Genomic DNA, 23,854 nt, shown 5'->3' with positions numbered 1-23,854 from the left:
TCCACCTCCCTCAAGGCCCACAGCTGAACACACCTCTGGAGACTGCAGCTCAACCAAGTGAGGTTTATTTACAGAGTAGCTGTACAGAGCCAGCAGGGACACAGCCCCACTTCTTACAGAGGCTTTCTAGTGATTTTCCAGGCACCTTCCAAGGAAATCACTCCTTTTCCTTTCCACAGAACAGTCCCCATCACCACCAGGAGAGAGCCAGGGCTCAGCACTTGTGACTCCAGTAGCTGACCCTTGAACTGAGGGCACAGAGGGAACACAGCTGCAGCAGCACACCCTTATTTGAGCCACGCTAGCCCCACTGTCCTGGCCTGTGGCCTCCAGGGCAGCAGACACTGGCCTGTGATCTGAGAAACAGCATCATCCTGCTCTCAGCATGAGAGATTCCACTGGTGCCTTGTTTCTGCTCCCACAGAAGGATGGCAGGTCTTCTTGCTGAGCTCAGGAATACCCTTTGATCCAAGGAATGTGAGCAGAACAGATATCATCCCATCCCCACACCATCAAAGAGCCAGCCCCAGGACAGGATCTAGGCAGGCTCTAGGACTGCAACTTTCCTGCCATCTGATCCAAGCAGTGACCAACTACAGGCGAAGGCGCTTGATATCCTCACTGCGGAAATCGATGCGGAGAGCCAGCACCTGCCGGACCTCGGCGGGAGTGAGGCGCCAGGTGAGCGGGCCTGAGTTTGGACCCCAGTAATCCAGAATCTCTGTCACCTGGAAAAAGAGAGGAGCTGTAGGAGATGACAGCACAGACTGCCTTCACAGGTGAGTATGAACTCAAGCACTATCAGACATGGGGCAACTTCTCCAGGTACTCCACACCCTGTAGGTGAGATGACATCTGGAGGAACTCAGTAAAGCAGTGTGCAGTGCAGCTGGTGTTCCCACAATCCCCCAGCAGAAGCAGGCCAAGTGCAGCTCACCCTTTCCAGGTTGAGGATGGTGGCCATTTGGGAAAGACGGGCAAACTTGTCACGGATAGTCCATGTGGTGACTGTGGTGAGATAGGCTATGAGGGACCTTAGCTCCTTGTCAAACTGCAGACCACCGAGCTGTGGGCACAGAGAGAAATCTGTTAACTCTCCAAGCAGACCCAAGGGTTGTGCCAAGACACCAATTAAAATCACACGGAGATAGGGGCAAGTCTCTGAGCAGGCAGGTCCCAGTTAGACCATTTATTTGCAGGTTTAGGCAGCTCATGTTTAGACCCACCTTGAAACCCAGTCCCCCTATTGGTGCCATCTCCTCTCAGTCCCATCACCAAACCCACTTTGTCCCTGTAGGTGCTGATGTAAAGGTGTCCCTGAGCTGATCACTGGTGGTTGCAGTTTCTTAGAGGGTAATATTTCAGGGTTGAGGGAAATATTTGCATCTGCCTGCCCCACCCTTTACTGAGGGTTTGCTGTCAAGACAGACTACACAGCAGAGGAGTGTTTTGCTTACCCTGCTGAAGGTGGATTTGAGCAGCACTTTCTCCAGTTCAATGGCTATGAGACTGGTCATAAGACCAGTGAGAGTATCATAAATCACTGGAGACAGTCCAGCCTGGAAGCAGAAACCTGTGTCATTCTTGTCAGGAAAAACTGAGCAGAGGTCCCTAAAGCCCAAGGCTAGGAGAGCTTACTTACAAAGACTTGCAGGCTTGGCAAGTGGGGAGCACCACAGAGGTGATCCAGGTATGTGGGGCCTGCAAGCAGGCTTTGAGAATTGCAGAAGGGGGTGACTGGATCCCTAAGTGCCCTGCAAGGCACTGGAGGACACCTCTTCTTGCCAAGCAAAGAGCTGGAGGATGCTATGTGGAGGTCTGGCCAAAGCCTGGCAGCCTGCCACCTCCTTCTCTCACCTTGAACTCTGTCATCTGCTGTTCCAGATTGACAATGAACTGCTGGACCCAGGGATCATTGGCCTCATAGTCGCTGAACTCCTCCTGACAGTGAAATGCAGAAAGGGTTGTTTATAAGCAAACCACAGCGAACAGCCCAGAGGACAGGAAGGGAGGTCTCTCCTGGAGCAGCACTTCATCCCTTCCATTTTCTCAAGCTCCTCTGTAGCCAAATGTCTTTTTCAGGCTCGGCTGCAGAGAAAGATCTGGGTATTTTACTGATGCTCTGTGCCAAGGAAACAGCAGATAACTGAGGGGAAGGTAAAGTGGTTGCTCTGACTGGGCTGCTGAGCAGAAGATGGAGAGTGCCAAGTACAATTGGAAGCAGAGAACACTGAGCCTCACCTCCTCGATGTTGTGGGAGACAGAGAGGAATAAGTTGATCCATGGCTTCACCTGGGGTTTGATGGCTGTGCTGTTCAGCTCATTGAGACCTTCCTGAGGGAGACAGCAAAAAGAGAGGAAGTGAGGCACAAAATCTTTACAAATAGGCTGTCTTGATGCTGCTTCCCATTCTCAGGTGGGGAAACCGACCCACAGACTTGCACAGGAAACTGACCCCAGAAGGTCCAGATCCCACAGTTTTTGGTGCCGGAAGGATCTGAGGACACCGTGAGAAGGAGGAAGGATGTTGTCCCAGAAGCTGCTGTTTTGCTGACTTTTAGTGTGGTCTGAAGGGCTTGTGCTTCCCCATCCCACATAGGTACAGATCTGGCAGGAGTGAGGTACATGGAGTAGAAAACACAAACTCCATTTTTACACTCAGCACCAGCCAGGGCAGTCTGACTGAACTCAACTGATGCCTCCCACCTCCACTGCAGCTTAGCTCAGTAGGAGAATTTAAAAGGAGGATAAAAGCTGTAACCACAGTTAGTTCCCTGAATTAATCATAACCCCAGCACATGCCATCTCCCCTGAGCAGCAGGCTGTCAGCAAAGGCTGTTCTGTCCCCTGTGATGAGAGCTCTTAAAGCCCTCTCCTGCCAGCCACCCCTCTTTGGCTCAGCACGGTGTCATGAAAGCTCACTCAGCATGAAACTATGTCGGTACCGATTCTGACTGGCATCTGATAGAAGTTTTTAACTAAAACTGGCATTTCTGAGCAGGGCCTGCTGGCAATTGTCCTTTTCTGAGGCAAATTCAGTGTGTGTGTGTGACTCAGGCAGCACAGCAGCTTCCTCCTCAGCCTCTGGATTGCTTTGCAGCCACTTTTAAAACCACACTAGAGTCAGACTGGCGAGTTTTACTCCTTACTGATGAGCTCTTTGGTTTTGATACTGACCACAGTCGCCAAGAGGGTTTGCTAGCAGTGCTGAACTGAAAGCATCTGCCTGCCCTGAACTGCAAAGCCAAACAAACAAAAACTGGCCCCTCTGTGAAGTAGAAAGGCAAACCTGGTTCAAAATACTCTTTTTTGCTTGGTTTCTTTCCACATTAGATACTAGGTCTTCCTGCTTCTCTCCCTGCCAGAGACCATTGTGAAATTTTAGGACAACAGGCCCCACCATGCCACAAGAGACTGGGTTTAGCCAGAGAGTCTTCTGCTCCATGCTGAGTATTTGCATTTGGGAGAGAAACCTGGGAAAAGAGCAGCTCTTCTCTACCAACAGCCTGTCTTCAGCATTACTTAGTGAGGCTGTGGACAACTTGACAATGTGCTGTGCCACGAGGGAGAATGGAGGAGATGGAAATGCTATTAATATTTCTTCTCCTGAAAATGCTGAACCAACTGCAAGTCCATGCTGAGTGAAGACAAATGAAGCAACATTCCTTCTGTCTCTGCAGCTGCTTCCAGTGCTTTTTATGCAGCCGCCAGCTGGTGTGGCTGTGTAAATGGGCTGGGGCTGTTTCTATGCCTCAAAGCTGACTGATTTGCTCCCTCCTCCACCCTAACCAGCACTCCTGGAGTCAGACGTGGCCTGGCCCTGGGCTGAAGGGATTCCTGCCAGAGTTATCCCTGAAGACACCAGCAGCCAGTGTTGGAAGCCAGCAGTAATTTGGAGAGACACTCACCTGCAGCAGGTCACGGAATTTGTTGGAGACAGCAGCCATGTCCGAGAGGCAGCTCTCAATCTTGGCCTGTGCTTGCTCACCCCCGAATCCTTGGCTAAGCAGTTTGCTGCAGTCACTCTGCAGAGAAGAGATCCATGAGCAAGCTGCAAATTAATAACCTGGGCAGTTTTTATCCCTTTGTGTTGCTGAGCTCTGGCTGCCCACCGGTGTGTAGGCTAGGACAGGAGCCCAACTCTTGCTCCTGCAAAGGCACAGACTGCTGGCTCCAGCTGCAGGGAGAAAGGACAGCAAGAAAAGAAGCCGGGGCTGTCTAGTCTGGCACCAGAGAACTGCAGACTCCCCATGATGCCTTTGTTATTCCTGCACCAGGTTAGTTAGGCTGGAGGGACTGGTATTTCTGCTACTGTCAGTTGGAAATTGCTCTGCCAGGTCAAAATTGCTTCCCCAAGGCTGGAGGGCAAAAACCTCCAGGAACTCGGGCTTATCAAAATCCAGATGGTTTACTTAACCCCTGCCAAAGAAGGGTATTACAAATTTGATTTAGGAAAAAGCAAACAAGAATACACACTGCACCTCCAAAGTCTTCTTTAGGGTCATGATGTTTTCACTGCAGACTTCCACATTGTTTAAGGTCACCTGAAAAAAAACCCCAAAGAAACCCAAGTTGGATTAAATGGAATTTCCAAGCACCTCATCCCCAAATCCACACATTTAATCCATGCCCTGCTAACAGTATGGACTGAAATGTAAGTAGTTAAGGGACAGAATTGCTACTGTAAGATCAAAGCACTGCAGATTCACCGAGCTGCATAAAGCTAAACTCCAGCAACTGAGCACATGTGCTGAAGCCCTAGCTAGTAGAGAGTTCAAGACAGTTTACTGCTTTTCCACATCATCCTGTTCATGATGTTGCAGTGAAGCCCACTTGTTGGTGATGGATGGAAACCATAATGTACCCCCAACTTTCTGTAAGTGTCATGAAGAATGGAGCAGGAGTGGCTGAGGGTGATGTTTTATACACTGTGTCCAGAGCAGCAGGGGAGACAGGGAGGCAAGGGCTGGAGCAATCAGCAGCCCTCATGCCAGATGACCTCTCCACTGTTTGCCAGACTGTTCTCTATCTGCTGAAGCTGAACTAAATGTCAGTATAAGGCTGGGGTTTGCACAAACAGGGAAATGAGGCAAGATGACAGGTGAATGAGGAAATTCACCTGTCAGTGGAAGAACTGACATTTTAAGCCCTTTGCTTCATAAATGCAGAAACCTGTAACAAAGAATTCTATGAGATGAAAGAGTTCAGTCCCTCCTTCTCTGAGAGAAGTTGCCTTCTCTCCTCATACAGTCGAAGTTCCAAGGAGCCTCTTCAGCACAGGCTGTTCACAACAACTTAAGAGACAAGTCATGGTGAGCCAGCCCCTCTCCAGTGCTCTTGGTCTCTGCCCACAGGTCTGCTCACAGTTGGAGAGAGCAGAGCCAGAGATGTTCTCCCAGTGAGGTCTCTTCCACAATTTAAAGTCTGCACAGCATCCCAGGATGTGTTACACTGCAGACAAGAGTGACAAGTTCACTTCAGATGCTCTCCCTGTGCCTGTTCAAGCAAGCAGAAGCTGCAGTTCTGCTGTTAGAAGGCAACAGGAGGATCTTGCAGACCAAGCAGAGCAGACAACTCTGCTCCAATGAAAACTCTTCAATCAGATAAGTGAAGGAGCTAAGCTTGGGCCAGGACTTTTCTATCTGGAGGAAGCTGTGGATGAGATGGTCCCCCACCACCTCTGTGGGGAGCCTGTGAAGAACAGGATTGGTGCACACCTCGAAAGAGCACAGACTCTTCCCCAGCCTGGAAGGAATTGTCATCACAGCAGCCCAAGAGGCACTCACAGGATCACATTTGCACAGGCCTGGTGTGGAAGCTCTACAAACATGAGGTGAGGCAGAAGCATCTACCAGACACCCAAAGGCAGGCCACCCACCACACCTGAACAGGTTTCCAGGTTCTCTGAACACAACAATCACACCAATCCTGTTCCCAAGAGTTCCCCATTGTCTTTCTCCCCAGCCCAACTCACTCTACAGCAGAACAGCCACCACACCCACCAGAAAGGACTGCTTGGCCTCATCGGTGCTTTCAATGCCTTTGGTGTCAAACTTGCCCTGCTGCAAGCTGCTGTGCATGATGTTCACAGCACTGGTCACCCCCCTCTGGAAGTCCTGGAAGGTCGTGGCTGGGAAGCCCTGCTTCAGCTTGTTGTAAAGAACCTCCCTATAGGCAAGCAGAACACACAACGGTTTAGAGCAAGCAACAGAAAAATTATGCTCTGTGCCTGGGTACAGCATTCTGTCTCAGATCTGACCTGAACAATGTAGTGGAACTTCAAAGGGGAAAAAAAGATTGGGAAATATCTCTTGACAGCATCTGAATGCTGAAAGAAAAATATAACCACCCAGTTTCTGAGCTTTCCTGAATGTCCTGCCGGCAGCTGCCTGCTGTCTTCAGTCACAGTTCTTCATTCCCACAATGGAATGAAAAAGAGCAGGACATTTTCTGCAGTCTCAGCCCAAGTTTGAGTCATGAAGTAACCCAGAGAACAACTAGGGGTGATCATGTACCTCTTCAAGCAGCGTAGGACCCCAATGCTACAAGGTGACTCCACCTCATAGGGATTTTGGGGCATTAAGTTCTTTTTTCTGTTTGTCCTACAGGTTGATCACCCCTACTGTGAGAAAAGATGTCCAGATCCAGCTTCCCACACCCTTTCACTGCTTCCTACCAGCATCTTCCATGGAGATGACAAGCCAGAGGTTCAAAGGCAAAGAACACAAGTAAGACCATCTGACAGCAACCACTGTTGGCAGAACGTGAGGTGGAGGCATATTACAATGAACCTGGTGTATTTTCATTACCTGAAGTCAGACTCCAGCTCGGTGGTGGAGTGGTTGATCATAGCACAGAGACAGTCTATGCTGGAGCTGGACAGAGCACGCCCAATGCACTTCTTCACTATATAAAACACATCATCCACCATGCTGGAGGTGAGCTGGCCCTTCTCGTAGCTGTCCATGGAAACAGCCTGCAAAGGAAGCTGTCTCAGTGCCCTGAGCTCACTGGGCAACGCAGCCCCAGCCGTGCTGAGAGACCAAACTGCCCATCTGCCCACTTCACCCTGATTGGGACTGTACCCTGTGTGGCTGGCACCACTCAGACCAGTTTGCAGTAGCCCACAGACCTGCAGGATACGTGGGGTATGTCCGAAGTCAAAGTTCAGAAACAACCATTTGCTTTTCAAGGCCAAGGGAAACAAGACTTAGCCAACAGCTGCAGATTTGCCATGTACACATATCCCTTCCTAGGGATGCTCAGCAGAGGACTGAGGAGTCCACAGAGAAAAGCATCTAAGAGGTTTTCCCCTACCTTGTTGACAGTCTCCCTCATGAAGTATTCCTCCATGGTGATGTAGTAGCCAATGAGCTCTTGCATGGTGCAGCTCAGCAGACAGTTGTTGAGGAGCTTGTCCAGGTATTTTTGATGCTCTGTGGAACGCAAGGGAGATGCATCAGCAGGAACCCAAGGCCAGGAGGCAGCTCCACCAGGTCCCCCCTCTGCCTGTCTCATGGGACCAAACAGACACCCACCTGCCAAGCCCAGCCTAGAACAAAGCCTCAGCTTTAGAGCTGAAATTGCTGAGCTGGATTTTGCAGGTGACAAAAGTGATTTCCAGAGCTCTTCAAAGTAGCAGACCCTTGAGCCTGTTTTTTCATGGCCTTCACCTTTAGGATTTGTGTCTGCAGTGACCAAATGGCTCTTCCTCTCTTTGAGGACTTTACTTTGTTATACTCTACAATCATTCTTAATGTTAGTTTCCCCATTAGAGGGAACAACCAGTGCTGAAAACAGGTTTGGAAAGTCTAGGCTACAAAATTGTCTTCTACAGAGTGCTCCCAAAGTGTCTTTGTGTCACTCTGCTCTGCCACTAAGTCAGGTATATCTCAGTTTCTTGCTTTGATAAGTATTGGTACTCAAGGTATTACCTTGCTTTATCTCCTCTGAGGCCATGGCATCTCCCACCTCAAAATCAGCTATGACTCTTCTCTTGATGAACCTCAAGTAGAGCTCACTGCGCGCATTCATCAGAGTGACTTCTGTTAAAATAGGGTCAAGCTCCCTGGAAGAAATAGCAAGAATCAAGACAGCAAGACTACAAAAGGAGAGGCACTAATTTAATTCAATTAAGTAGTGTGTTTTCTGTTCCCTTTCTACGAGATCAGTACTGCCCCTTTCCATCTGTGCCGCTGAGTGGCAAAACTCAGCAGAATAACTGCTGTGTGCAAAGCATGCACATACACAATCGAAATATCCCCCAAAATCATCTCCAAGGAGGTATTTCTACAATATTGCTTTTTTCTCGCAAACTCTACTCCAAGATTTAGCAACACTTCCCCTCTTTTTCCTCATAGATGTGGGGACATCCACATTGAAATCACAATGGTGAGGACTGCAAGACTCAAAGCAACCTGATGTAACTTCAAAATGAGCCTTGTTTTGAGTGGGAGGTTTGACTAGAGATCTTCATCAGTCCTTCCCTACCTCAGTTTTGCTACAATTCCAAGAGCCCTATGTTGCCAGTGTTAGAAATGCCTGCTCCCTGCCATCTCCATATATGTGTTTTTGTGCACAGATTCATGTGTTTCTCTTCAGATGATGAAGAATCTGTTTAAGCTCAGCAGCTCAGGAAATGTGAGACAGGAAAAGCATGTTACAATGCAGAACACAGTGTTCAGATCAGAGATGACTATGAAAAAAAAGAAAGACTGACACATCAGCTTTTTCATCAGTGTGCACAGAAGAATTTTACAAATCCTGCTTGAGGCCTCATGGTGCACAAATGGGAGAAGGAAATATCAGCTTTCTTTTACATGAAAAAGAAAAAAATAGAAGACTGGGATGCATGCAGAGTTACTCAGAGCAAATAGTAAGTGGATATTACTGCTGAAATATTAATTATGCAGGCTCACAGACAGATCTTCCTTGAAGAACCTAAGTTTTCTTTCAGGGTATGTTTGTAAGTCAGGCAGTCCCAGAAGGGCTGGGTGCACTTTCAAATGGCCTTGCTTCAGGGTTATGTAAATATTTACAATAAGAAGAGGGAGATTGAAAGCACTGCAGTTCATTGTCAAGAAACTGACGGTACAGCGCTGCTGCAGCAGCAGTACAGAGTAAGACTCAAAGATTTATTCCTGATTCTGCTACAAATTATCTGTCGAGGGAGCTGGTCTGTTTTGTGGGCTCCAAGGACTGTACTCTGACCATGAAAGGGTAGTGGGCACAGGGATTTAAAATCTCAGTCCTTCATGTGCAGTGATATCAACAACCCTCCAGAAATGCTTAGAGCCAAGGCTTAGAATTAATGACTAAGAAAAAAAAAAAATCCCACCACAGAAGCTTCCTTTATAGAAGGGCAGTGAAGGGTACCTAACAATTGGATTTTATGAACTAATACCCACAAAGCTTCTGGAAGAGTGGGAGTTATCTAAATGCTAAGCAGTGTTAATAACAACTCAAGAGTGAAAGGTTAGAGAGCATAAAGAGGTTTTCTTTGTACCTTGGTTCAATCTTCTCTGCAGAAGAACTTCTCATCATGCTATTCTGGACTTGCTGGAACTGCAATTACAAAAGGAAGGGATCTTTGCTGATGACTTGGGGTTACCAGACACTTCTTGTGCTATCACCTCAGGAAGTGCTTACTCACTGGAGGTGATAGGAATGCTTTGCAGGAAGCACTGACAGAGAAGGGAATTCACTTTCTCCCCCTCCAAGGCAGAGCTCACCCTGCCAGGAAGGGTGGTGGGATGGGACTTGACCAGAGGCACCAAGGTGTGTGACCATGAGACAGTAACAGCAGCCCTGTATCTCAGCAGGAACAAGACAGCAGGGAAGGTGTATTGAAAGCACCCCACAGACCTGCAGAGCAAAGAGTGCCCAGGGTGCTTTACCTTGCTCCAGATGAACTCTTCTCTGCATCAGAAAGCACAGCTACAAGCTGAACCCCCTCAGCTATCAGGGTAAATAAGGAGTAAAGCAAGGTTTCTCTCAATACACAAGGCCAAACTCTGCTACCTCTATGGCAGTGGGAGCCCCACAAAACTGGATGGAGGGCACATTGGCTGCATCAGGTGGCCTCACACTGCTCTTACCTGCCTGTGATAGTCCCTCTCCTTGATGAACTTGTCCACCACCTTCTCCACCTGCCGGTCACACTCCACCTGCAGGTGCTTGATGAGGGTGTAGAGCCTCCCTGGCCCGTAGTAGGTCTCCACGATGGGCTGGTGGGTCTCCACAATGCGAGCAATCCCTGTGGGGAGCAGAGAGACTCAACCAGCACTTCCCAGAGCACAGGAGATTTACACAGGTCCACAGACCAGACTTAAAAAAGGATCATCAGCTGACAGACAGAGTACAAATCTCCTGGAGCAGAAGCCATCTCTCTGTCCCTAAAGAGAATTCCTGCCATGCCCTGTGTGCCAGCTGCCCTTCAGTCCAGCAAGATACAAAGTATGAAGCTTCCCCAGGACAAAGCTACACAAGCTAAATCTGGCAGGGGTCACAGCTGCCACCCAAACCCAGTTCCAGCTTTCAGCACCTGCAAGGTTACTGGGAAAAATCAGCCTAGGGATGGCTCTTGAGCACACGCTTGCCACAGAGAGCAAACATTAGCATAGACAAGAATTTTTTGGAGCAAAAGCTGATCTCCAAGGAAGTATCTCTCCAATACTGCTTTCTTCTCACAAACGCTCCACTCCAAAAGTTAGCAACACTCCTCCTCTTTTGACACTATTGGCAAGAAAGCTCTAATGGTGTCAGGCTGGGAGAGTAACCTGGCAGGGGTGCAGCCTAGAACTAGAGCAGATTTCATGGAGAAGGTGGTTAATCACCATGAGATCTCAATTACTGTCTTTGACAACAGTCTCACAGAGCATTCATATTCCCTTCTCTCCCCTCCTTCTCTGCTTTCAAGCTCCCATGCTGCTTCTTGAAGAGCCATGCCTGGAGGCACCAACAGCTGCTCATCCCTAAGGGATCTGATTTGTTTGTCTGGAGAGTTGCAAGGCTGAAGAAACCTCCAGGGAATACCCATTTGTTTAGAGGATGCAGAGAACAGGAAGAGTCTGATTCCTGGAGGAAGCCAACAAATCCTTTGCAAATCCACTTCATGCCTTTACAAAATGTACATAGGAAAACTTGCTTACTGTGATGCCCTCTCCTGGTTAGAGTAAGTCCTACTAGTTGTGTCCCTGTCTCTCGAGTGTGAAACATTTGCAGCTCAAAGGTGAATGAGGCATTCATGAGCTAAAATTAAAAGCATTTAAATTGATGGACAGCCTCATCATGGACTATTTGCAATCAATCAGGAAAGACAGATTACCTTCAAAGAGGAGTGTCAGGGTATCTGCAAAGATGACAGCAGCTCGACGGTCACTCATGTCTGTCCCCATCACCAGCTGCAGGTTCTCTTCTGCTTTGTTGGCCACCTGCATGACAACAGGACCAGTCAGCTGAACACTCAAATGTATTCTTCATCCCACAGGTCCTCTATCCTTGCTCTGGAGAGCTTTCACTGGCCTTCCCAATGCAAAAGTCATAGCTGTTGCTGCTCCTTTCCTCTCCTGTGGAAAGCTCAAGGAAAGGCAGAAACTCCTTCCAGGCTCATTGGACGATTTTTAAGCAAGTGCAGACAGCAAGACACAGAAGAAGTCAGGCAGCCCCTGGGTCTGTATTGAGACACTAGAAAGCCCATCCCAGCACACAAATGCAGGGAGATATGAACTAAGGCCAGTGCTATTTTTTAAGGTGAACAAGCCACCGCCAAAATCTGCTTCCAAAACATCTGTTGACAGAGACTGGGTTTTGCTTTCCCCTGGGTGTCACAGAGCCTGTTACCTGCTTGCAGAGGTACTCAGAGAACTTGCTCAGCCCCTCTTCATGTAAGCCTAGCAGAGGAAAGATCTTGAAGAACCGTTCCACCTGGGGCAGGTCTCCCTGCTTCATAGCTGTGTCAAATTTCTCCGTAACAATTGTCTTCAGACGCTGCTCTGCTTCCTGCAGGAGCTTCAGGTTGGCATCAATTATTCCCCCTGGTCAAAAGGACAGAAAAGAAAGGGAAAAGCACAGCATGATGTTAGTACTGTAACAAGGGCTACTCTTTTTCCCAGGAGAGAGACCAGCACTGTGCAGACCCAAGCTGAGAAGGCAGAAGACACACTAGAATTCTTCTACAGGCACAGATTGGTTGGTGTGTGATGTAACATTGTGATTTTGCATGGAGGATGACAACACATCCACTGGGATTTTCCTCTTAGGAATCTAGCAATTTACTCCCTCATTTCCAGTTGCTCTGCTTGGTAGCACTCTGTAACATGGGAACAATTCTCCTTGACAGAGCCTTCTCCCTCGCTTCTTCTGGCCTGAACATTTTGTCCTTTGCTTAGTTAGCACCTGAAATACTATTACAGCGGTGTGTGAGGAACTTCCTTTTTAATTAATGATAATTCTGGTGTAATAACATGTCAAAAACGTTCATCCCTAAGTCAGTCTATAAAATACTAAGATCTCTGGCCAGCATTAGATGTTCTGCTTTGTCTGTTGGGCTGAGGCAATCCATGGGAAATGAGCAGCCTCTAGATATCCATTGGAAAGGTGACTCATCAGCATCTCCTCACAAACAGTGCTTACCTTCCTTGCCCTGACGACTGAGCTCAATCACTGACTTGTCCAGAGACAGATAGCGATGGATATGAGCTGCTGCTTGTTCATAGTCTTCATTTCTCAGGGCTGTCTGAACTCCATCCATGCAGAACTTCAGGTCAAGGATGTCATCAGCTCTCTGAATGGCCTGATAGAGTCGGTTCTGCAAGAAAGGCAACCAGTAATGCTTCCAGCTGCAGGATGGACCAGGGAAATGGAACTGAGAGAAGACAGTGTGAGGAAAAAAAAACAACAGGCTAAAGCAATACTTTTCTACACAACAAAACTACTACATCCCACACTAATTAGAAAGTGCTAAGACCAGTGGTTCCACAGGACGAAGAGCATTTGTCAAAACTGAGGCTGAAGTTGGAGACCACAGTCCTCTGTAACAAATAGGCAAAGACCAGAGACAACACCACACATTATTTGTTTGATCTGAGCAGTTGTGCTGAGTGCTGGTTTCGACAACTCTCAGCCTGTCCTCAGAAAAGGAGCAGAACAGCCCAGATTCCTGACCTGGTTTGGGTAACAATGGCCATCTCACTGTCCTCAGCACTGTGTAGGTGACAAGACTGCTAGTCACCCTTTTCAGGGTATTCTAGCAGGAGCTGCATGGACAGGGTGGGGTGCTGGAGATCCTGCTGCTATATGGAGGAGCATCCCTGAAAGTGTTCAAGGCCAGGCTGGATGGGGCTCTGAGCAACCTGGTCTAGTGAAAGGTGTGCATGTCAACACCAGGAGAGTTGAGAATGAGATGAGCTTTAAGGTCCCTTCCAGCCCAAACCATTTAAACCAGTCTTACACCCTGAATATCCAGGAGCCTAGAAAGACAGAGCTAAAAAAAAGAACATAGCATTTTCCAGCCCACCTGCCTACAAAAGGCAAGGCACATCTGTCGTGCTGTGGGCACAGAACACAGCTTGGAGGTGACAAGTTCCAACCCCCCTCAGGCCAGTTACCTTGGCAAGGTCGAGCTGACGGACTTTACTGCTGACATTCTCAGCCAGGTTGCAGGTGAAGGTGATCATCCCTGCCAGCTGCTGGGCATCCCCCTCGATCAGCTGCAGGTTAGGGCTGGGAACACAGGGGAACTGAGAGTGAGATGCAAACATTAACCAGTTGGATGGTGTGCAGAGAGGATGGCTCTTCCTCCAAATACAGCAGGTCCTGTGACAATACTCTCACACATTTCATTCCCTTCCTCTGGGAGCAAAGCAGGAGAAAGGAACAGAATGATTGCTTTGGAAGAGGTTGCACAGACTGACTGTCCCTTGCTACCACACAGGGCATGAACAGGTCACTGAGCCCTTATGACATTCTCCACATCTGAAGCAGAGGTGAAGACTGTAAACCTTTCCCCCAAGCTTCTACAAGGCCATTTAGGATGAATTTCCAGCCTGCCTGCACAAGTTCACCCTGAAGAGGCAGTATTAATTGTTCACACCTGTAGACAGCCTGGCACAAGACACCTGATCCAACAATTGATGCTGAAACCTGGAAACCTCTGAGATGACACTTCCAAAAAGCTGCTTACCCTACACCAAAATGTATCAGTCTGGGTGAGGGCACAGCTCTCAGTGCTGGTGAGAAGAACTGGGGATGAGGATCCAGCTGATGTTCTCTATCACAGACTGATTTGAAGTCTGACATTTTCTGAGAATGGTTGTGCTTCCCCTACAACACTGAAAGGAGTATCTGGGTCATGCAGCAAGAAGGAAGGTAGGGGGTTGGAACACTAACCCCATGCGATGAAGAGCAACCATCTTATTCTCTATAGTGCCTTGCTGCTCCAGGAGGGCATCCAGCTCTTCCTGTACGACTTTCTGGGAAAAAAAAAAAAAAAAAAAAAAAAAATGAAGTAGGTATTGTGTGACTTCAGCTCTCCTCCAGGCCAGCAATTCATCACAGACCCTAAATCCAAGTCAAGGACACAGAACAAGGCATTAGTGCTTCCAAGAACTCATATGACAAATAAATCTTTTCTAAGCTTTCTTTAATCCTCTAAATCTTTATGGTTTTGCCATTTGAAAGGATCCGGTTTGGAATCCTCATCACACCACTTTTAAGTCAGATAATCCACAAACTCCTTCCCTGGCCGGGCTTCCAGTGCACGAGATCCCAGAATCTCCGGGCTGCTCGCGACTCAGAGATCCGCGCAGGCGACACCGACCCTCGGCCGGGCCCCAGGGGCGGCTAAATCCGTATTAAACACCTCTAGAGAGTATCTAACAATGAGGGATACAGTGACAGCGAGGCATCCGCTTTTAGGGGCCCCGCCGCCTCCCGTGCCCGGCCCCACACACCTCCTCCTCACACAGCCGGCTGTAGGCGGCCTCCAGGTCCGCCAGATCGGTCAGCGACTGGATCCGCTCCATGGACAGGGCGGAGGCGGCGGGGCCGCCACTCTCCCCTGGCGGCGCCTTAGGTCCCGGCGCCGTGGCCGCCGCCATCTTGGGGCGCAGCTGACGCGGCCGATACCGCCCTGAGGCCCGCCGGGGCCTTCGATGGTGGTGCCTGAGCCTTGGCGCCGCTCAGCTCCGCCCGGCTGCGAGCGGAGCTAACGCCCCTCCAAGCCTCTATGCTGGAAGGCGGCTGAGGGTTTTTTTGGGGAGGCTCTTGGTGGAGGGAGCAGCTGCCGTAGCGCCGCAATCCTTCGGGCACCGCGCAGGGCAACCTTCCCCACCGCACGGCGTGTCGGGCGCCGGACGCGCAGAAAGCCCCGTGGAGAAGGCGCGGGAGGGCAGCGCGCAGGCGCGGCTCTGATGGCGGAGGAGGCCGGCGGCGCGTCCGCCTAGGCCGGAGCAGCATCCGCCGCCATCCGCACGGTGAGCGCGGCTCTGTCCGCCCGGCGGCGGCTCCGTGCCAGGGACGCGCAGGACGCGCCGCTGGTTTGTGGAGGGGGAGCGTCGCGGACCCCTTGGGGCCTGGGCCGGGTGAGGGCGGCCGGGCCGGGCAATGACCCGTGGCCAGTTCCCGGGGCCAGCGTTCCGCAGAGCGCGGGAAGGTGCTGGCTCCGTGCCCTGCCGGTTTCCCCGGCCCGGGGCGGCCGGTTGGTGCTGGGGTTCTCTCCCGCCTCAGCCTCGGGGAGAGGAGTCGGCCCTGAGCAGCTGCGGGTGGCTGCACTCGCGTTCAATGAAACGGCGGCGTCAGGGATGTGTAACGGCGCGGGGATCCCGAAGGGCTCCCCTAATTGTGTTTGGTTTGTGAACAGCTAAAGCCGTGACTAACTAGCAGTAATTACTGGGAGTCCTGCTTAGCCGCCCGGCAATAAGGAGTTCAGCTGGCGCTCGGCAGGCGGGACACCTCAGGAGATCCTTTCGCCTCGTCGCACTGATAAATACCAAATAGCGGGGTGGCATTCGGGCTGCTAGTGTAAAGTGATCCGTGCACACGTGGGAGGACAGCGGTTCTGTCTGCTGGATGAAAGGTTTTGCTTTTGAGAAGTTAATTATTTTGTGTTACTTGTTGCAGAATTATCAGAGCCAGGACAAGCTGAATCAAATCCGTTGCCAACATGTTTCTGTACAACCTGACGTTGCAGCGTGCCACAGGCATTAGCTTTGCTATCCATGGCAATTTTTCAGGTAATTTTCTCATTCCTCTGCTTGTCTTGGCTTGAGGTGTTTTTGGATAGTACAAGAAAAAGATATGTTTTGCAGTTTGTTTCTGTAGCTTTTGGGGTTTTTGCTGGTACATTATCGTTTGCTTTTGGGTGTTATTTGAGCTGTAGTAGCTTGTGGAAAGATTGAGAGAAGCTTGGCTTGATTGTGTATTAATCTAATTTATCTATGTATTTAGTTTACTATTCTGACCAATTTTCCGGTATGTTAAAAGATGTTCAAACAATGATTGTACCTAATGTGGCGAATAAGTTTCTTTGAATTCCACCGTGGTAATCCTAAAATTGGCATTTGGAAGTTTCCCCTTCTTCCCTTGTACTGGTTGTTGAAGTTGTGTGTTGTGCTCTGCTGTTGCTGACTTGTGCTCGTGTTTTGGGTTCTTCAGGAACCAAACAACAAGAAATTGTTGTTTCCCGGGGCAAGATCCTGGAGTTACTCCGCCCTGATCCTAACACGGGGAAGGTTCACACTCTGCTCACCGTGGAGGTGTTTGGGGTCATCCGGTCCCTCATGGCCTTTAGGCTGACAGGGGGCACCAAAGATTACATCGTGGTGGGCAGCGATTCGGGGCGCATCGTCATCCTGGAGTACCAGCCCTCCAAGAACGTGTTTGAGAAGATCCACCAGGAGACCTTTGGCAAAAGTGGATGTCGTAGAATCGTTCCAGGCCAGTACTTGGCTGTGGACCCAAAGGGCCGCGCCGTCATGATCAGTAAGTCTCTCTGTCAGCTTGTGCTCTCATTATTTTTATCTTCTGTCTGGTGGATATTTATTTTGGAGCAAGTTTCTGCCAGGTATAAGTGGAATTGTTTCTCAGGCAGTGCTTTAGGCTGTGAGTTGTGTCAGGGAGAATGCAGGTGTTCAGAATTGTTCCTTGATGCTGATGGAATTGCACAAATAAATTGTAATGCTGAACCAATACAAGTTGGAAAGAGAGCAGTTTGCTTAGCAGTTCGCAGAGCCCTGAAGTGTGATGTGTGGGAGAGAAGATGGGATTGCAGGTGTCTGTGCTACAGTGTAGCCAGTCAGCTCCCATGGCCTGAAATGATGTTCTGTGTTCATGTCTCTTCTCTGAGATATCTTGTGGAGACAGCCAGATGCATTTCTGATCAGGCTTCACACGTAGAAGGATACTGGAGAGAATTTTTTTGGTAAGATTTAGCACGAGGTGTATGGAACTTTCTCAGTTTGCTGAAGACAGCTCTGTGCAGTGCTGATGGTAGTTTATCAGCATGTCTTAGTACTGGGAATATCAATAAATAATATTGTTTCTTTTCTAACATATTTGGTTTTCCTGGGTGAGAAAGTAGCACAGTCACAGTTGTGCCATTCATGTTGATATTTTTGTGGTGTTTTTTATGATGTGGATGCTGTGTGTCAGGCAAGGATACATTCTCTAAGTTAAAATAATTCTGTGGAAAAGTTGTCATACCACCTGGCTTTAAATAGCAGAACATCTGGATGCGTCTTTCCGTTTGTCTTTTCTTCCTTGCAGTCTGTCATCTCTTGTGTGGTAAAAGGAGTAGATCTGACTCAAGCCATTTTAGATGGAATATTGGGCCAGGTAAATGTAGCTCAAAGGGTCAGGATTTGGCTTTAAAGGGCTGAAGTTGTAATTTTGTGCTTACAGTCGGAAAGATTAAAAATGAGACATTCAAGGTTAGTTGGTGGCACAGAGATAAACACTAGTGGTGAACTTCAGCTGAACCAATGCTGACATTCTCTTACCAAGTTACAACTCAATTTTGGGCTGCAGGTAAGGTCAGATTTGGTCATCAAGTGATGGGCTTAACATGCTGGTGTCCTTTCTTGCAGGTGCCATTGAAAAGCAGAAGCTGGTGTATATCCTGAACAGAGATGCTGCTGCTCGACTCACCATTTCCTCCCCACTGGAAGCCCACAAGGCCAATACCTTAGTCTACCATGTGGTGGGAGTCGATGTGGGGTTTGAAAACCCAATGTTTGCTTGTCTGGAAATGGATTATGAGGTGAGAAGAGCTTCATCTTCCTTTACTGTGTTTTGACCTTTGTTGTTCCTATTCTGTTCTTTATCTGTCATTGGAGAACATTGGCTGCTTCTGCTAGCTGAGACAGTGTTCATTTTTCACAAGCTTACTGGCTTTTTATCTTGCCTTCACCACAGAATGGGCAAGTGTCTTCTGTCTTGGTGATTCTTTTTGCTTTTCAGCTGAAAATATGCCTGTTTTCTTGGTCCGAACTTCTGCTGTGCAGCTTCCAGCAGGTCTTTTGGCCTCCTTTCTGTTGGCCCATGCATCAGCTTTGCGCCTCCTTTTAATACTTCTTTTCAAAGACACCTCCATGTGTTCTGTTTTAGGAAGCAGACAATGATCCAACAGGCGAAGCTGCAGCCAACACACAACAGACATTGACATTTTATGAATTGGACTTGGGTTTGAACCACGTTGTCAGGAAATACAGTGAGCCCCTGGAAGAGCATGGCAACTTCCTCATAACAGGTACCTCTCAGAGGCCTTTTTTTTGCATGGGTCTGCTTGGTTCCCATTCTCTAGGAAAACACAGTCAGTACTCTTTACATCTTAGGAGTTGTTTCAATTGTAGTCTGAGCCATTAGTATAAATTATTAATTGACCTTGCAGTTATATAATGAGAGGTGGTTCACACATGGAAATACACAAGTATTTATGGAAGCAGCTGCAGTTTGAGAGTGCTCCTGAAATTAGCTGGTAGCACTGCAAAAGGACTTCATTTTAGTTAATGTGTAGGTGCTGTTGTATTCTCTTGAATGGGATTCCATCAGCTAAAGGCAGATGAATCCATGGACTAAAAGCCCACATTGAGGGGTTGGATGCAATGCCAATATAACACTTTCAGACAGGGAAACTGCTGCAGCTCCCTCTCCAAACACAAAAGATGCTGAGCTAGGAGAGCATCTTTGTATACTGGCCCTGTTGCATTTCCTGTAGGCAGCTCTCAGACAGACACCAAATACTGTTTTGAAGGTGTTTCATGCTATCTTATGTTACATGAGATCACAAAATTTCATACATGTAGGGTGATGGAGGGTACTGGAAACTACATTGCTTTAAAGAGAACCAGATGTTCTGCAGGCAGCAAGTCAGATCTGTGGTAAATGCTTTTCTCCTAATAATTTTCTTTCAGTTCCTGGTGGTTCTGATGGCCCCAGCGGGGTGCTGATCTGTTCTGAAAACTACATTACTTACAAGAACTTTGGTGACCAGCCTGATATCAGATGCCCAATTCCCAGGAGACGGGTGAGAAATTTTTAAGATTATGAATGCTTCAAATTTACTTTTCAAGGTTAAGGGCATTAGGAAGGTTTTAAAGTAAGAAAAAAGGAGTTAAAAACACATTGGCTTATCTACCTCGCTGGCTGTGTATTATATGGAAGAGAGGGCAGAGGTGGGCATAGCCTGAAGTGATGAGTGTGGTTCATGTCTCTTCTCTGAGATTTATACTGGAGACACTCCAAAGACTCTGATCAGGCAGCACTAGCAGTGCAAGTTAGGATTACTTGAGATGCTGAACAGTGGCAGTTACAGATGTAGGTGAATTGAACAGCTGCTCTGCTGCATCTAAGGCTGCTTCCTCTCCCTTTGGTATTGGGAATTACATGCTTTGGCAGTGCTTTGAACACCTGCCAAGGTGCTCAAAACCAGCTGTGTGTGGGTTACAGCCCTTTGCTGTGTTTTTGCCTTTGATATGTGAGAGTTGCCTGGAGAGGAGAGTAAAACAGGTGAGGTACAGATGCTTAGATACAGTGTCCTACAGTTGTATTTTCTTCTGGGGCAGAGATGTACTGAGGATGACTACAGGTGTAATGAAGGGATGTGCTTTATGTTAAAAGTCTCCTTTTACATACTGGGAGCTCTTAAGGCACCTGTGAAATGGAAATACTTCAGTTAGTGAAATCACCTCTGTGCTTGTCAGGTAATTCCACCAATGACCTCCACTGTCTTTCCTGACAGAATGACTTGGATGACCCAGAGAGGGGTATGATTTTTGTCTGTTCTGCTACACATAAGACCAAGTCCATGTTCTTCTTCCTGGCCCAGACAGAGCAGGGAGACATCTTCAAAATTACTCTGGAGACTGATGAAGATATGGTAAGCATCACGTGAATGCAGAAGCATTAATTTAGGAGTCCTTACTCAGTTACTTTCTCTAAGATGATATGTATTTACTGTTGTGGGTCTAGCTCTGGAAGGGCACATGATTTACATGGCTTGTAATGCAGTTAACACTGGTCACAACTGTGGGTATTACTCCTAAAAAAACACGGTGCAAGGTTTGCAAAATCCTTTGAGGATTAAGCTGCAGTCACTTGAGCATACTTAAAATGTTCCAGGGGTGGTCTTGTCTTTAAAAGATGTAATCTGTGGTCCATGAACCTCCTGGAGAGAATTTCAGTAACTTATTCTGTGGAACTTAGCTTCCCTGGATTTCAACACGTACCCTGGAGTGTGTTGATTGAGTATTTACATGCTGCAATCAGTATTTTTGCAAGCTGAGGTAGCTTGGTCCAGCTGGTGTGTGAGTTGAAATAACAGGCTTGCAGTGGCTTGCTGCTGCTTGTTTTAGTATCATGCTCTGAAAAGATCTCTGCTGCAGTGTGATTAATTGGGGGTTTTGAGTAAACATTGATGGTTAATTTCTCCATCTAAACATGTCATATTTGGTACAGGGGATGATTGTGTAGCAGGCACCAAGAGTGCCGAAGTTCAAGGAGTGTTTGGACAAGGATCTGACACATGGTGTGATTTTTGGGGTTGCTCTGTGCAGAGCGGGTAGTTGGACTTGTCAGTCCCTTCCAACTCAGAATACTCTGTGATTCTATGATGTTCAAGTGCCTGGAGATTGTTCTTTGATGTTTCAGCAGTAGCTGTTGTGACCTTATCAATTTCAGAAACTTGCTCAAGTTCTTTTCTTATGCTGGAGAATCAGTGACTGCTGTTGAGTGAAGCAAATTTATTTTCTCTTAGGCAGCTTGCTATTTTTACAGCTTTTGTTTTCCAAATTGACTCAGTGTTACAAGAGGCAGGAAGTCTTAGAATAAAACAGGCAGCCTGGCTTGTGTGTTCCAACAGTCTGTTGGATTTTGTGATTTATAACCTGGTGCCCCAAACTACTGATGTTAAGCCTGGCCCGCTCTTGCTTCATTTCTTTGGAGAAGATAGCTAGGTAGACGTTTTTTATTAAATCATACACGTGGAGTTCCAGTACTTTACCATCACAGTCACATCTTCATCTGCTTTCAGGTGACAGAGATTCGACTGAAGTACTTTGACACTGTTCCTGTGGCTGCTGCCATGTGCGTGCTGAAAACAGGGTTTCTCTTTGTGGCATCTGAATTTGGAAACCAGTGAGTAAACAATTTTACATCAGTGTTTTTCCCCTGAAGCAGGCTGGTTCTGTTCAGGCCTGCAGACTCACTGTTGAACTTCCTGTTCGTAGAAAGACAACACCTCTGACTTAGTGAGTAAATTAGTGCTTTGTTCAGAGGGCTTAAGAAGAGCAGTTGGATTAGACTATGAATGGGGGAATTTCCTTGTTTGAACTCAGATAAAATGATGACGTGCAGAGAACATAAGGTTACTTGCTATTACAGCAGGTTTTGGAAGAATTGAGCACTTGATGTTTGTGAAAGGTTCATCACAAATCTAGATGAATTACCTTTTCAATTAGTTTGATAGTTTTGAATTTTTGTGTGTGTGGCCTGCTCACAAGTAAATCGGGTTTCTTATCCATAGCTGTGTTCCTTTCCTTACTATGTGTATACTTGAGGGCTTTCTCTTAATTCATGTTTGGGCTTGTAAATACTCTAAAGGATCATGCACATCTTGGAAGATTAGCTTAACTGTGTCTGGAGTGGGGAGTGTTTCACATGAATGGAGATTTTCCTGACTGTATCTGCAGTCAGCCACCTGAGGGAGCCCCAGCCAGTTTGCTGGACTGAATCTGAATTGAGGAAGCCATATTCAGGCGTTATTAAAAACAGGAAGTAACTCAGTCTGTCTTTCTGGGGTTTTTTTTCCTTATCTCAAGTTTTATTTGATTGTCGTGTTATTTAGGCTCATAAAATGGAATATGGAATGTGGTTAAAAGTTAGAGGTGAGAGTATTCCAGTAAAATAGTTAACTGCAGTTGAAGTCTTAACTATTGGCCTTGCTTTTGGCCTCAGCTGTCAGTTGGTGCTTTGGCTTTAGCACAAGAATATCTAAAAGCCCCAAGGATAAACAAAACAGTGAAACTCTGGGGTACCTTGCCAGTGACAGCTGCAGATGTGAAGGGCTAAGGCTGGGAGGTTGTTGGGGGGTTTCTCATTAGTGGGTTTTGGTTTGTTTTTGTTTTTTTTCTTTGCAGGCCTCAGATTCTTTTAAAATGTTTTATCACCCAGAAGACAATCCTTAAAGCCAAATATTAATAACAGTATAACATAGTTTTGGATTTCTTTCTTCCTCACTACCTGAATATCTGGTTAAGCCTTACTTAAGGCTACATGAGCCTTGCTCTGGACGTGCTGACATTCTTCTTTCTGTCTTAAGTTATCTGTACCAGATAGCTCACCTGGGAGATGATGATGAGGAGCCAGAGTTTTCCTCTGCCATGCCTCTTGAGGAAGGAGATACATTCTTTTTTCAGCCACGGCCTCTGAAGAACCTGGTGCTGGTGGATGAGTTGGACAGTTTGTCTCCTATTCTGTGTTGTCAGGTATGTTGCCATCAGCAAGTTCCTGTTTACCACATGTATAAGTGGAGTCACCCCAGCTATCTTATTCCAGGTTTCCAGAAATACTCCTCCAAGTAAAGACTCATAGAAAGACAAATTTGCAGAGTTCTCAGACAGCTGCCTGCGATTGGTATCTGGCTTGGTAGCTTTTGATTCCTGTGGTGATAAATATGTATATCTAAACACAGGGTGTCAGCCAGTGATTCTGTGATGCTTCTCTGTTGACCATCAGACCAGTTCTTTGCAAAGAGTTTGGATAAAACTTAACATTCTTTTGGGGCAGCAGCAGAAACACCTCCTGGTGTCTCCACAGCTTTTGGTGTTTGAAAAAACATTCCTAAAGCAGTAGTGTGACATACAGATATAGTTTTATTTTCTTGTTCCGTGGATGGTGTTTTGACACTTTTTCTCCACACAGATAGCAGATTTGGCCAATGAAGACACACCCCAGTTGTATGTGGCTTGTGGTCGAGGGCCCAGGTCGTCCCTGAGGGTTCTAAGACATGGACTTGAGGTAAGACATCCAGCACATGAGAAGGGCAGCCTGAGAGATAAGGGCAGTGTGAGAAAATCCTTGAAATAAAGGTGCTGAAATAAGGGGATTCTCATTTTGCTATAGTCTGGAGAGCTACTTTCTCTTGCTTATTGAGAAATAGAAGGGTTGTACTGTTTATTCTTCCATTCTCAAAGGCTTTTTGTTTACTTGACTTCAACGAAACCTGCATTTTGTCTTTTCTAATACTTGAGTGTATTGAACTGGAACATTCCTGGTGTCTGCCAGCTGCTGCTGATCTCTGCTGGGGGTGGATGACCTTATTTTAAAGCTGAGAGCAATAATGTTGCCATATCATTGCTGA

At 47.4% G+C, this 23,854-nt stretch overlaps 2 protein-coding genes and 2 non-coding genes across 5 annotated transcripts in view; 3 read left to right on the top strand and 1 right to left on the bottom strand.

Moving 5' to 3' along the window:
• Window positions 1-49: 49 nt before the first annotated feature.
• COG4 (component of oligomeric golgi complex 4) lies at window positions 50-15,129 on the bottom strand. Of its 2 annotated transcripts, XM_066327760.1 has the most exons (19): window positions 14,952-15,129; window positions 14,389-14,471; window positions 13,608-13,722; window positions 12,634-12,808; window positions 11,842-12,035; window positions 11,327-11,432; window positions 10,098-10,255; window positions 9,506-9,564; window positions 7,935-8,068; window positions 7,318-7,436; window positions 6,810-6,976; window positions 6,003-6,168; window positions 4,482-4,544; window positions 3,909-4,025; window positions 2,242-2,334; window positions 1,858-1,941; window positions 1,458-1,559; window positions 938-1,066; window positions 50-728 (listed from the first exon to the last, which is right to left on the bottom strand). In XM_066327760.1, exons 1-19 carry the CDS (start codon window positions 15,096-15,098, stop codon window positions 594-596), a joined length of 2,346 nt encoding a protein of 781 aa, XP_066183857.1. In that variant the 5' UTR covers window positions 15,099-15,129; the 3' UTR covers window positions 50-593. The 2 variants fall into 2 exon arrangements, with proteins under 2 accessions (XP_066183857.1, XP_066183856.1); XM_066327759.1 differs by lacking the exon at window positions 14,389-14,471 and having other exon boundaries at window positions 14,952-15,085.
• Window positions 15,130-15,335: 206 nt separating this feature from the next.
• The window catches only part of SF3B3 (splicing factor 3b subunit 3), a 28,859-nt gene continuing 20,340 nt past the window's right edge, over window positions 15,336-23,854 (top strand). The window contains exons 1-10 of the mRNA XM_066327758.1: window positions 15,336-15,473; window positions 16,120-16,232; window positions 16,654-16,980; window positions 18,084-18,256; window positions 18,604-18,745; window positions 19,410-19,522; window positions 20,237-20,374; window positions 21,527-21,630; window positions 22,814-22,979; window positions 23,416-23,511. Coding sequence (XP_066183855.1) covers window positions 16,163-16,232; window positions 16,654-16,980; window positions 18,084-18,256; window positions 18,604-18,745; window positions 19,410-19,522; window positions 20,237-20,374; window positions 21,527-21,630; window positions 22,814-22,979; window positions 23,416-23,511 — 1,329 coding nt within the window. The 5' untranslated portion in view covers window positions 15,336-15,473; window positions 16,120-16,162. The remainder of the gene's footprint in view (window positions 15,474-16,119; window positions 16,233-16,653; window positions 16,981-18,083; window positions 18,257-18,603; window positions 18,746-19,409; window positions 19,523-20,236; window positions 20,375-21,526; window positions 21,631-22,813; window positions 22,980-23,415; window positions 23,512-23,854) is intronic.
• Window positions 17,304-17,385, top strand: LOC136366743 (small nucleolar RNA SNORD111). The gene has a single exon (XR_010744564.1). It is a non-coding gene; the product is annotated as a small nucleolar RNA SNORD111 (small nucleolar RNA).
• On the top strand, window positions 19,678-19,757 carry LOC136366746 (small nucleolar RNA SNORD111). The gene has a single exon (XR_010744567.1). It is a non-coding gene; the product is annotated as a small nucleolar RNA SNORD111 (small nucleolar RNA).

Source organism: Sylvia atricapilla, chromosome 12, assembly GCF_009819655.1.
Source record: "Sylvia atricapilla isolate bSylAtr1 chromosome 12, bSylAtr1.pri, whole genome shotgun sequence".
Taxonomy (NCBI): Eukaryota; Metazoa; Chordata; class Aves; order Passeriformes; family Sylviidae; genus Sylvia; species Sylvia atricapilla.
This window is presented reverse-complemented; position numbering and strand designations above follow the sequence as displayed.